The sequence below is a fragment of the Sceloporus undulatus genome, chromosome 1 (genome assembly GCF_019175285.1).
Source record: "Sceloporus undulatus isolate JIND9_A2432 ecotype Alabama chromosome 1, SceUnd_v1.1, whole genome shotgun sequence".
NCBI classification, from domain to species: Eukaryota; Metazoa; Chordata; class Lepidosauria; order Squamata; family Phrynosomatidae; genus Sceloporus; species Sceloporus undulatus.
The window spans coordinates 74,399,332-74,413,157 of NC_056522.1; the positions used below are offsets into that span (position 1 = coordinate 74,399,332).

At 40.1% G+C, this 13,826-nt stretch overlaps 1 protein-coding gene across 2 annotated transcripts in view; it reads right to left on the reverse strand.

Annotated features, from left to right (window-relative positions):
• The window catches only part of KIF25 (kinesin family member 25), a 67,265-nt gene that overhangs the window by 27,842 nt on the left and 25,597 nt on the right, over nucleotides 1-13,826 (reverse strand). For both annotated transcript variants that reach the window (XM_042439771.1, XM_042439779.1), the window contains exon 8: nucleotides 5,115-5,182. In XM_042439771.1, the coding sequence (XP_042295705.1) occupies nucleotides 5,115-5,182 (68 nt within the window). The remainder of the gene's footprint in view (nucleotides 1-5,114; nucleotides 5,183-13,826) is intronic.

The following is a 13,826-nucleotide window of genomic DNA, read 5'->3' on the forward strand; positions in this document are numbered from 1 at the left end:
TCAGGCAGTGCTTATACCAGACCTGCACAACTTGGCAGTAGGAAGGGGCCAAAATTAAAATAGGCCAAACTTCTTTGGGCTGCAGATCGGTTTTAATTAGATATTAATTAATTAATATTAATTATTAGTAATTAATAATAATACATATTAATATTAATTCCATCCTCATCCTCCTCTGCCCAGCCCTCTCCTCAGGAGAAAGCAGAGCAGTGAAGGAGCCTTGCAGGGAGAGCATTTGTCCTTCCCCCTCCTCCACATGGCCCTTTCCTCAGGAGAAGGTTGAGCAGCAGAGGAGCCTTGAAGTCATTCCACATCTTCATGGGCCACCCAAAATCCTTTGGCGAGCCATATGCAGCCTCCAGCCATATGTGGTGCAGGCCTGCCTTATACAATCTAGATCACATTACAAGATTACTGGTAGAAACCTTTATGGAAACTGCTTATCTCCTTCCACTTCCCTCACTAGAAATATTAACACACTTTGTTCTGCAATGTAATAAGGCTGCTTAGCAATCTTCTTGTAACTACAATATAGGGGAAACTTCAGGCTACTTTAGTTCTCAGGCTAGTATCTTAGAATAGTTGTTAGAGATAATACAACCCTTTATTTGTTGGATTCTTACATTTGTTGCTGTCTTTCTCTCAGAAATGGCACTCAAGGCAGCTCACCATTAGATTGACTAAAAATGCAATTAAAACTCAAAACAAGCACAATTTAACACAAATCATACAAATAAAACAAAATAGGATCACGCACTCTGTAAAAGAGGTTTTTAAAATACGGAATTTTAAATAATCTTATATAGGCCTAAAGCTGTGCAGTTTAGATACTTTGAAAGTTCTTGCATGAAACTGAAATCTGTATTTGTAGGCTCTGGCCCACTTCCACTGCTGGAATACAATCTCCAAATTTTTCCCCAATTGGAATTCAGATTCTAGCCCATCCTGTATCCCTTTCTGATGTTATGTACTCCTAATACCTAGTAATATGTTATTATTGGTGAATTATTTCTACTGAGAGAAAGCAAAACAGCACCAAACATATTTTTAAACTCCTTTTTAAAAGCTGGAATACTTGCATGTAGAAAAGCCAACTAAACCCATTGGGCCTCCTTTGTGAAGAGATATGGCTCAGATTGCATTATACATATGTCTGATAGGCAGGGGAATAATTTTCATTCAGTTTTTCCATACAAGCCATAATATAGTGGTTTGAGTATTTAACTACGACTCTGGGAGACCAGGGTCTCAGATCCACACTTGGCCGTGGAAACTCAGTGGATGACCTTGGGCAAGTCACATTCTGTCAGCACTGTAGGAAGGCAATGGAAAATAATCCCAATAATGCCTTTCCCCTCATAGTTAGGATCGCCATATGTCAGAAATGACTTGAAAGTACTGTATCCAACAACAACTTTCCTTTACTGGTTTTGTTCTACTGTCAGTAAACAGAAGCATCTTACAGTATTTGGACTCTGGCTTCAATGTCCACATACGTGCCATGTTATCTACTCTCTTGTGAGATTTTCGAAGGAATTCTGAGGCTTGTGGTTAAGGAATCATTGCTATCATCCACAGTGCACTTTGCAAGGATTCAGAAGATATACAAGGAGAAGGATATCAGTGTTTGATATAAGCAACATGAGAGTTGCTTATGTACAATTAGCTTTGTACAATGAGACCACCCCAATGCTTTTTTATAATATACTAATCAATGTCTTCTATGGGGACATGCATGAATATTTCAGGATTTTTTCCTCATCCCCCTTTCAAGAGCCAAAAGGACTGAGGATGGGAACAGCCCAACATCCATTCTCATCATGGGCAAACACAATCTCTCAAACACATTGGCCTATGATCCAAAATGTGCGTGACCTCCCCCCCCTCCTCCTGATCTGTTTTCATCTGGATCTCACTGTGAGATAGCATGGAAAGTAATCTCAAAAGTAAAAGAAAAAATATTATCCCATTATTATGTGATTCCTTAAAGTGATGAAAGAAAATGGATCTGTAGAGTTGATCTCAGTCAATAACTTGACAGGTACAGATAATCAACTGAAAATGCTAAGACATCCTAAACAACCGTAGTAGTTGTGTACCTAGTGTTGCTGCACTACTTAACAGGGACATTTTCCTTCACAAAAATGAATTATTTTTCATCCCATGAAGTCTCAGTTATTTTATTAAAGATCAGGAAGTACCTTATATACTTGTGTATAAGTCGACCTCATGTATAAGTCGAGGTCAACTTTTGGGACCAGAAATGGGGATTTTTATATAATAATAATAATAATAATAATAATAATAATAATAATAATAATACCTGTGGATAAGTCCAGGCGCCCTTCCCAGGCTTCTCTTTAGCTGGGCTTCCTCTTCATGAGGGAGGCTGGCTGGGGAGAAGGCTGCAGGGTGAACGCACACCCTTCCCAGGCTTCTCTCTAGCCAGGCTTCCTCCTCATGAGGAGGGAGGCTGGCTGGGGAGAAGCCTGTGAGGGGTGAACGTGTGCTCTTCCCAGGCTTCTCTTTAGTGGGGCTTCCTCCTCATGAGAAGGGAGGCCGGCTGAGGAGAAGCCTGCGAGGGGCGAACGTGCACCCTTCCCAGCGTCACTCCAGCTGGGCTTTCTCTAGAGGACCCCACTGCCCCGTGTATACACCAGGATTTTGGGGTACATTTGGGGGCAAAAATTTCTTGACTTATAGTCGAGTATATATGGTAATAACAGAAGCTTGTAAATATCATTGTGCTTGCATGGTCACATTAATTACTCTTGCTACGTTAGAGATCTGTCTGACTGGCATTTATAGGAGAAATGCAAACAGGCACGTTAACTTCATTTTGTGCCAACTGCTTTCTTGCATCAGATATATAATAAAAGAAAGGTAGTCCCAAGGCTGATCTGACTGTGCAAAATGACAGATGTCCTCACCTTCCAGCTACATTGCTTTTTAATGCTGATCTTTACCTAAAAACAAAAATCTCTAAGAACAGTCTTGACTATTTCACTAGAAGTTTTTTTTAAAAGTATAAAAAGCTGACATTTCTTTTTCTGAAATGGAATCAAGTATTTTGACATTTATTAGTTCCATTTAGAAAGCTGCTAAAAAATAAGCATATGAAGTTCATAAGAACCATATGCTTTACTGTTTGAAAGAATAAGCTGTGCAGGAACATTGAAAAAAAGAAAAGAAAAAGAAAACACTTCCAAGAACTACATTCTTTAAGGGAATTTACCATTTAACCCTCAGGGAGGGGGTATCTAAACATATATTGCCACACATATGGACTGTTCTATAACATTCTGAACTGGCAGTATTTTCTTGACTTGTACTTTAGAGAACTTGTTACTTTCTTCATGTGAACAGATGGAGACAGGGTTGTTGTTATTAGTTTTTTTATATTTATATCCTCACTTTTTCCCAGACCAGGAACTCAAACAGGCTTATAAAAATTAAAATAGATACTGTAAAAAACATACAAAGTTAAAAATATAATTAAGCTGTCAATAATATTAAAAATAGTTAAAAGCATGACCATTAAATATAAACAATAAAATAAAAATATAAATAATACAATATGAAAGGTACTTTCCCTCAAGCAATCAGTCCTTCAAGCCCTGTTAAATCAAAAATATCTTCACCTGCATACAGAAAGATAGAACAAAAAGCCTCGATTTTACCCCTGTACAAAAAAATTTCTTGAGCCTGGAAGTAGCCTGCAAGAAGGTCCTCTCTTGTGTTCCCAAGCAAATATGCCTATAAAGGTGGACAGACGGAGAAAAGGGTCACCCCAGGAGATATGAACATGGCTCATAGGGGAGATATGATCCATCTAATAACCTGGACTTGAGCTACATAGACCCTCCCCTCCCTCCTTCCAACTGTCATCTTCTGGCCTTAGAGGGAGTGAAAGGACAGGCCCAACGCCATCGGGCCTGAAGAGGAAGAGCCCTCCCTCCTTCCAACTGTCATCTTCTGGCCTTAGAGAGAGTGAAAGGACAGGCCCAACACCATTGGGCCTGAAGAGGAAGAGCCCTCGCCTCCCTCCTTGCAACTGTCATCTTCTGGCCTTAGAGGGAGTGAAAGGACAGGCCCAACCCCATCTGGCCTGAAGAGGAAGAGCCCTCCCCTCCCTCCTTCCAACTGTCATCTTCTAGTCTAGGAAGGAGTGAAAGGACAGGCCCAACGCCATTGGGCCTGAGGAGGAAGAGCCCTCCCCTCCCTCCTTCCAACTGTCATCTTCTGGCCTGGGAGGGAGTGAAAGGAACACCATTGGGCCTGGCCTCGATTAAGAAAAAGAGCCCTCCCTCTAGTCCATCTGCCTTGGTCCAGACCTCAGAGGGAGAGAAGAACTGCTGGACCTGATCCCGCCCCCCCCAACATTCCCTTATCCTTTTGTGTCGTGTCTTTATAGATTATAAGCCTGAGGGCAGGGAACCGTCTATTATCCCCTCTGTTGTAAGCCGCCTGGATTCCCAGTGATTGGGCGGCATATAAATAAATCCTATTATTATTATTATTATTATTATTATTATTATTATTATTATACCATGGAGAAAGTATCCATGTACTGTAGACTTCTTATGAAGGATGGACATCATCTCAGTACTAAAGGAACCAAGGAGGCAACAGTTTTGTATGTTCAGAAATCATGGTATGATCTTGTGCTGTTAGGGTATATTTTCTGAGTATTACAGCTCTATGAGATAGTGGTGAAATAAATAGATTTGGGTAACACTCTGGTCGCAGAAGTGATCAAGTTGTGTGGGTAATAACCAAAGACACACATAATTTTTATATCTTACCTCCATTAATGCCTTGGAAATAGCTGCCTTTTCATTCTAGTTACTTATTATTGAATTATTCAAAACTTAAGAAATTGGTTAGATGTAATGTTTTTGAAATTGAGAGGAATAAACTAATTCCCTGTTCCTCAAAATAAGGTCAGAAGTCTATTTTGTTTTAGAATTTTAAGTACTATGAATTCAAGGGAAATTTGCAATTGCAGGAGCCTTTGTAATAGTAAGAGATCTGTTATCGATGTCTATTAAAATTCATTTTATTTTATTTTATTTTTTTAAGGCAAAGCCACAATCATTCCAAAGACCACCCACCTTTCGTACTGGAATGTCTTGTTTATCAAAGCATGACCTGGGCGGCTACATTTTACAATGACAGTTTCCTAAGAGAAAACAAGAGTGGTAACAGTTAAAATATATATCATTAGAGGCTAAATGAAAAGAAAATGTATGGTTTAAGCTTCACCACAAATTAGGATGTTTAAGAATTTCCAAATTGCTAGAGCCATAAACCATATCCTGTCTTCAATATATGGTTCTGAAAGGCTGCAGGCTAGAGTTGAGGGAGTTCAGTGAACTCCTAATTTGGGCTGCCACACAGAGAGACACAATTAAATAACAGTACAATTAAAAACAAGGTTAAAACAGTATAAAACACTGATCATGATTAAAAATAAATAACATGACCTCATCACAAACTCTTTCCAATTGAACCTTGTGCAGGAAAGAATTCCACGATCTAGGAGCCTATGCTGGTGCATATTTAATTATCACTAAAAATAAGTTGCCTCATGGCTTAACATTTGTTTCACTGTTTCTTTTACATAGGACCATGTTTCTGTTGTACATGAAACAACAGAAAAATATTTTGAATGAGAGGTGACATATATTCCATGGAAGAACCAATGACTGCTGAGTCAAAAGCACATGGCAAGAGGCAAAGTTATGTGGCACTGAATAATGACTCAGAACCAACCTTCTATATAAGTGGACCAAAAGACTGGTCACATAGGGGTTAGTTGGCTTTGTTTGGAGAGTTGTTTGGAGCAGACATCAAATCACTTGGTTGGAAGTTGACAGAGGGGAGAGTGTGTATATACTGTATTACACTGTACACATTGCAACTGAAGATAAAGCCTCCAGAACCTTGGATGAATCAACTACGTCTGTGCTTCTGTTGAGTGAGAAAAGCAGCCAGGGCATTGCCAATACCAATAACTGGGTGTTTTTGTTTTTGAACTCTACTACAATATTGTTTTGGCTGCATCTGAGTAGACTTGTCCCCAGACTGCACTGGTAATTGGCTTTCCCTTGCCAAGAGATCATGGCCTTGATCTCAATAAATCATTTTGGAGATGCAGGTTGAAATCCACATGCAGCTTTGGAGATCACTGGCTGAGCCCAGTATACTCACTTCTTCTAAATTTAACCTGCTCCAGAGGGCTATGTGGATAAAACAGATGAGGCAGGAACCTTCTAACTCACATTAGCTTTTCAGAGGAAAGGCAGGATAAAAAATCAGTTAAATAAAATAAACCTACTAACCATCATGAAACACTGAGTATAATTTACAAATAAATTGAAATAGGTACAACAGCACTACAAAGGTACTAGAAAGTGAGGGTCACATTATAGTTGGGATTTACTTCTGAGTAAATGTGTATAATGTATTGGGGTGGGTGAAGTAGTCTTGGGGCTGCATGCTTCCCCCTGGCCCATCCCAACTTCTAAAATAGACCATTTTCTGGCAGCAGCAGCAGCAACAAAAGGGATTGTTTTGTTTGGAAGCATCTTCCCCTAACCTCCAAACACAAACCCCTACAATTCTTAAAAACTAGAAGTAGAGTTTTTGCCACCTTTAGTTTTGCTCTTTTTCATTGTGGTACAATCACTGGGAACCCTCTGGGGCAGAAAATTGGCATCATGTACTTGCCAGAATTGCCCAACCATGCATTTACACCAAATGAAGTTCTCTTTTAAAAAATGGAATGTGTAGTCTGATGATAATTTGTATATTATCGTGATGTTTTGTATATCGATATCAAACTTGATATCAAACATCTTGGCTCAAGATGACTTGGGTTGACCCTGAATGTTTGTTATCCAAATTCTTGTTTTTTGAAATTTGGTTATGTTTTGTGGTCTTGGATAGAATCATAGAATCACAGAGTTGGAAGAAACCACAAGGGCCATCCAGCCCAACCCCCTATCATGCAGGAACTCACGATCAAAGCACCCCCAAAAGATGGCCATCCAGCCTCTGTTTAAAGACCTCCAAAGAAGGAGACTCCACCACTCTCTGTCAAAGAGCTCTTGCCATCAGTACGTTCTTCTCAGTGTTGAGGTCGAATCTCTTTTCCTGTAGTTTATATATCCATTGCTCCAGACCCTATTTTCTGGAGCAGCAGAAAAAAAGTTTGCTCCAGCCTCAATATGACACCCCTTGAAATACTTAAACAGGGCTATCATATCACCTCTTAACCATCTATTTTCCAGGCTAAACATACCCAGCTCCCTAATTCTCTTCTCATAGGGTATGGTTTCCAGACCCTATGTCTTCCAGACCCTATGTCATCTATCTTTTACTGTTCAAGTTTATAGATCATTTAATCAATTTATTAACTAAAGCAACTACATATAATAATTTACTCTCTGCAAAATATGGAGTTTCTCAAAGCAAAGCCAACATTCCTTCCTTTTTCATGAACAACGAGTTTCTTGTGAAATGAGATAGACTTTTCTTGTACACATCTCCAAAGGTACAGTATTCTGCATTTGCTGAGTCAAGCTGGCACATTGCCAATATATTTCCCTTTTCAAAGCTGGACCGAGTGGACTAATGTCTATTACAGACAAACTGTAATGAACAACAGTCAGTCATACCATATGAGAGCCATTAGGGCTGAAGGGCGGGATATAAATACCTAAATAAATAAATAAATATGCTTCAAAACTTGGCTAGGTGACAGTATTAATTACTTTTTTTGGTTCTTCTAAGTAAGCCAAGAAAAAATACTACAAAGCAAATTTTACCAAATCAAAACAAAAATGAAAAGGAAGGCTAAACATTTGCTCTTTTAAACTGATTAAATCAATTTCTCATTCTGAGAACCAATCAGTAAAGCAAGGAGATGCCACAGACTTCCCATCCTCTCATAGCTCCAATACCAGTAGCCAAAATGATCCTTATTTTTTTTAAAAAAGAGGATTTAAAAGAATGAATTATCTCAAATACTGAAATGAAATACAGTGCTTTACTTGTAATAAAAACATAAATCTTTTTTAGACTCTGGAACGAAGTGATAGTTCTCAGGCCAAGATTTACAAGAATCTAGAAGGGGGAAAGATCATTTTCTCCTCTAACAAATTTAAAAGCAAGAATTCCTAAATAAATAGACTGGAAACAGTTTCTAATTTTATTTACCACAGACTTTAACAGTTTTCAGACCTTCCCAAATCTGAAGTAATTTTGGTTCAACCAAGTTTTCAAATCATATTGCATTTGAAATTTTGTCATAAAAACAGTTCTAAACAATGCAGAGAAAGAACAAGCCTGTGCCACAATTCACCACTGAAACATACCCTACTTGCTTTCAACCATAAATTAATCCTCAATAAATCTGCACTGTTCATTAATACCACCATCGGGGCTAAAGCAGAGTTGGTATAGAAGAGCCTTGCGGGATTCTTATACCCTGAACTGTAATATTTGTTAGGGTTAGTGGTGAGATACTGGAGGATTGTATAAGAAAATATAAGAAAAGAATTGGTCATAATAGGGTTATATTGCAGGACAGGCTAATACAGTCAGCCCTTCTTATACGCGGATTTGCCATCCACAGATTTGAGCATCTACAGATGGCAAACCGGAATTTGTTCCCAATGGCGGATTGGGAACAAAAGTCCCTGGCCTCCCCTCCTCTCCTCCCTTCCCTCCCTCGCTTCCCTCCCAGCCTCCCTCCCTTCCCTTCCTCTTACTTACCTTTCAGGCCAAGTGCCTGTGCCGGAGGCCTTGAAGGCCTCCGGCACAGCAGCTTGGCCTCCTCACCGCCGCCGCCATGGGAAAATCCAGGTGGCAGTGGTGGCGGTGGAGGCCAAGCCTCGGCTTCCTCGCCGCTGCCGTGGAAGGGCCCGATGGCGGTACTGGAGGCCTCTTGGCCCCAACAGCACCGCCATCGGACCTTTCCTGCAGCAGGGCCAGAGGCCTTCTAGGCCTCTCGCACTGTCACCCATCGTCACTTCCAGAGCAGCGGCTCTGCCTTCTTGCCGCCACTGCGGGAAAGGCCTGGTGACGGTGCTGTTCGGGAGCACTAGTGAGCAATAACTTTTGTGGGATTATCACATTAAGATAAGGGGTAGACCAACGTAACAGAAGGTTCTGCATACCAAATCCTCTTGTGATAGACAGGCAGCCATATATATAGAAAGAATATATATTTATCACATTTATACACTGCATCCAAGAACCTCAAAATGAGGTTGATGGCAAATGATGGCAAAATGCCCTGATCCCATTTTAGTCTCACAACAGTGTTGTGAGACAGGTTAAGCTGCCTGCTGCAAGAGTGACTGTTGCAAAATAACCCAGTAAATTAATACTTTGGCCACATCATGAGAAGAGATGACTCACTAGAAAAGATAATAATGCTAGGAAAGGTGGAAGCAGTGGAGAGAGAGGAGACCACACATCAGATGCATAGACTCAATTAAGGAGACCACGGCCATGTGCCTTCAGGACCTGAGCAGGGCAGTTGACAGGAGCTTGGAAGTGTCCCATTCACAGGGTTGCCATGTGTTGGGGCTGACTTGAGGGCAGTTAACAACAAATCTGATATAGCTAGGTAGGAAAATGAACCTATGTCTCCCAAGTCTTACACACAAAATAACTTCTAGAGCAAATGGTCTCTCATCTATATTTTGAGGATTCAGAGACAAAAGCAATTGGAGCAGAAATGGTAGCCATTGTTTGTTGTTTTGTAACTCGCCTTGATCCGTACGGAGAGGCGGAAAATAAATAATATTTATTATTATTTATTATTTGGGTTTGCCTCAGTGCTTTCAGTTTTTGATTCCTTTTGTAAATTTTCCATTCTTAAAATCGTTAAAGAAATTTTGGACAGGCAATTGCTACTATCCTTCAACCTAGTCATCTCCAAGAGATTTAGCGCCCAGCTCCTTCAGCCTCAGCCAGCATGCTAGTAATCAATGTAAAATTCCAAAGGGCAATAGGTTGGGGAAGAGCTAGTGAGGGCTGTTGTGTTTTATTTCAGCAGCTAACCTAGAAATCCAGGATACTCTACTTGTCAACATGAAACAAAATAAATTAATACACAAATTCAAACTTTCTAACCAAGAATTGCATGGAAAATTTCTATTTAAAAAAAAATCTTTAGAGAAAATACTGATGATGAATGACATTAGATTGAGGTCAAATGAGGTCACTCAACAAAAAGTAAGAAATAACCAAATGGCACAAAAAACAAGGTGGTTAACATCTACCATTTAAATACACAGCAGCCACTAAAAACAATAAACAAGCAGCAGCAAAGCTAACTGTAGCTGGAACTACTCATTCATAAATGCCTGGGTAAACAGTTACAGTCCACCCTTCCCTTATGTTGGGGGATCCATTCTGGACCCCCCCCCCAATAAGGGGAAAACCGGGTATGCTCATGCCCCACTGAAAACAATGCTGTGCACATGCGCCATTCATTAAATTGTACTGCAGCTTCAGCGTAAGCTGAAAGCTGCATAAGGGAAGCCCACGTATGGCACGGGCTGACTGTATTAACATTTAGGCATCAGGCTAATGAAGCTGGGACCTGGCATACCTCTCGGGGGAGGGCGTTCTAAATGCAGGGCAGCACCACAGTAAAGGGCCTATCTTACATAATCATCTGATATGTTTCCCTACTGGTATTATAATGAGATGGGTCCCTTTCTACCGTAAGTCTAAAAGTACAAGCAGGCTGGTATAGGGGAAAGTGTTCTTTCAGATACAGTGGTACCCCGGGTTACGAAAGTAATCCGTTCCGCGGGGCCCTTCGTAACCCGAAATCTTTCGCAAGCCGAAATTGCCATAGGCGCTAGCGCTGGAAGCCGCGATTCCGTGTGAAAAAGCGCCGAAAAGCACCAAAAAATTTTTTCGTAACCCGAAAAAAAAAAAAAAAACGTAACCCGAAACAGTTTTTTCTAATGGATTTTTTTCGTAACCCGGAAATTTCGTAAGGCGGTGATTTCGTATCCCGGGGTACCACTGTATTCTAATCCTAAATAATTTAGGACTGTATGGATCAGCACCAGCACCTTCAAATTCTCCCAGGAACAGACAATCAATCATTGCCACTCTCTCTGGATAAAGCTCTCTGATAGCGCTCTGTTAACTGTTCACGTTCAGCAGCTATTTCCATATTTATTTTCAAAAGCAAAACCACATAAAATGCACTGCAATAATCCCAATAAAAGGTTATGAGAGCATAAAGAACTGTGGCTAAGCTATTTCTATCCAGAAAAGCAAGATAACAGATGTGGCTGAATTTTTCTAGCCCAGAAATGGAAAATGACCCAAAATAATTAAAATAAATATATGTTTAAAGAATGAAAGGCACAAAGTTGTGCTCCTCTCAATGAGATGCACAACCTGTTTCTACGTGTGGAGAATGTATGTCTTCTGGGGAAAGACACACAGAAGCCCTCCTTGCATAGTACAGAGAGAGTGTGAAAAAGGTGACACAAAGCATCCACACCTGTAATGTAAAAAAGAACCCTGAGATTAGATGGATCTGAATATATTTCTAAATCATTATACAGGGAATAAAGTGAAACTCAAATGGAGGGGAGTCTAATAGGATATGGAGACAACATAGTGACAGTGCACATGCTCTCCACAGAGAAGGTTCAATCCTCAACACCACTCATTAAAAAGGGATCAAGTAGGCAGTGATGAGAGACTACTGTTTGAAATGTTGGAAAGCTACTGCTAGTCAGAGCAGATAGTACTGGCTCAGATGTACCAATGATATAACTTAATATAAGGCAGCAACACATGTACATGTGGTATTCATAAAAGCTGCCCTTCCACTATATTTTAAATACTATAATTTAAATGCTACCATAAAAGGAAAATTGGCTACATACCTATATTAAGTGTAAACAACATGGAGTATCTGACTAAAAACCACAGCCACGAAGAAAATGAAACAGTAAAACCAGGATTAAAACTTCCATCTTAGTTCACCATGTTATGCCTTTCAAATTTTATTTCTTGCTAACAGGCTTAATTAATGCTAGAATACCATCTGGATCTGTAGCTCAGCTCTCAAGCTCTCCTGCTCTGGTGGATTTAAAGTAAGTGCCTTTATTACACTTGAAAGCAAGCCTTCACAGCCAGCTGCATTTAACTCTTTACATGCCACTCGTCTAGCCTGGTAGATGTGGCATGGCATCCAAAAAGAAATACTTGTACTTTCACAAGAAGATGGGGAAAGTTTCATAATTAAAGTCTGTGTGTCATTAAGAGGACTTGGGCATGGACGTAATAAACTGTTTGTTAAACTTTGGAAATCCTAGTTCGAACCTGTGTGTGGACTTATTCAGGCAAGTAAACTTCTCAGTCTTGCTTTAGCAATAAAATTAGAATATGAGTGACACCATTCAGATTTACTGTGAGGTTAAAGGAAGCCCATTCCTCATGAAAGTACTAGAAAATGATTAGTGAAATAGATGACAGAAACTAGATCAGTCAGAGAAATCTTTTCTTAGGCTTACTCACTGAAGTAGGCTTTTGACTTTTTTTTAGAAAAATAATGCAAACAAATCTATGGTAGCTGGTATTTAACATACAAAGAATATCATAGACATAAACTGTCCTTAACAGGGTTATGACATTAATTAAGGCTCCACCTCTATACACCCTTACCTAATAATAGTCCCAGTGAACTCAACAGAGTTTACTTCCAAGTACACATGTATAGGATTTCATGGCAGACAAAGCACACCAGTTAGTAATTTGTGTCAACTAAAATTTTATTACTCATTAGCTGTAACTCACACACCACCAATCTATGAACCAATCTCTCAAATATGTTAGCCAAGGAAAGCAGAATGGGCATCCATGCCTATCATAGAATCTGTAGGGATCTGTATATGTATGACATCTGTCTTCTTGCAATGGATGAAATCATAGAATCGTAGAATTGTAAAGTTGGAAGAGACCACAAGGGCCATCCAGTCCAACCCCCTGCCATGCAGGAACTCTCAATCAAAGCATCCCCGACAGATGGCCATCCAGCCTCTGTTTAAAGACCTCCAAGGAAGGAGACTCCACCACTCTCCGAGGAAGAGTGTTCCACTGTCCAACAGCCCTTACTGTCAGGACGTTCCTCCTAATGTTGAGGTGGAATCTCTTTTCCTGGAGCCTGCATCCATTGTTCCGGGTCTTGTTCTCTGGAGCAGCATATTTAAACATGGCTTTCGTATCACCTCTTAACCTTCTCTTCTCCAAGATAAACATCCCCAGCTCCCTAAGTCATTCCTTTTGGGTATTGTTTCCAGACCCTTCACCATTTAATTGCCCTCCTTTGGACATGCTCCAGTTTCTCAATGTCCTTTTTGAATTGTGGTGCACAGTTTCCGGTGGGCCCTGACCAAAGTAGAATAGAGTGGCACTATTACTTTTCTTGATCTGACACTATACTGTAGTTCTATTTAAGCCTAAAATTGCATTGGCTTTTTAGCTGCCTCATCACACTGTTGACTCATGTTCAACTTGTGGGGGTGTTCTCACTTGCTTATACTCCGTGTTACAAATCGTCCAAGGTACATCATTCCTATTAGAAAACCGAATTAAATCTAGAACAGTTCTAGAGCAACCTGCAATCGTCCCCACTAGAAATCGATCGTACAGCGGTTTATAAATTTGATTCGTGTTTTCGTCATTTAACGCGGGTTAAAAAAAATAGAAGGTCGAACCTACATTTTCCCCTTGAATCGGGATAGGAACCGGAGCATTTAAATAGCAACGACAGC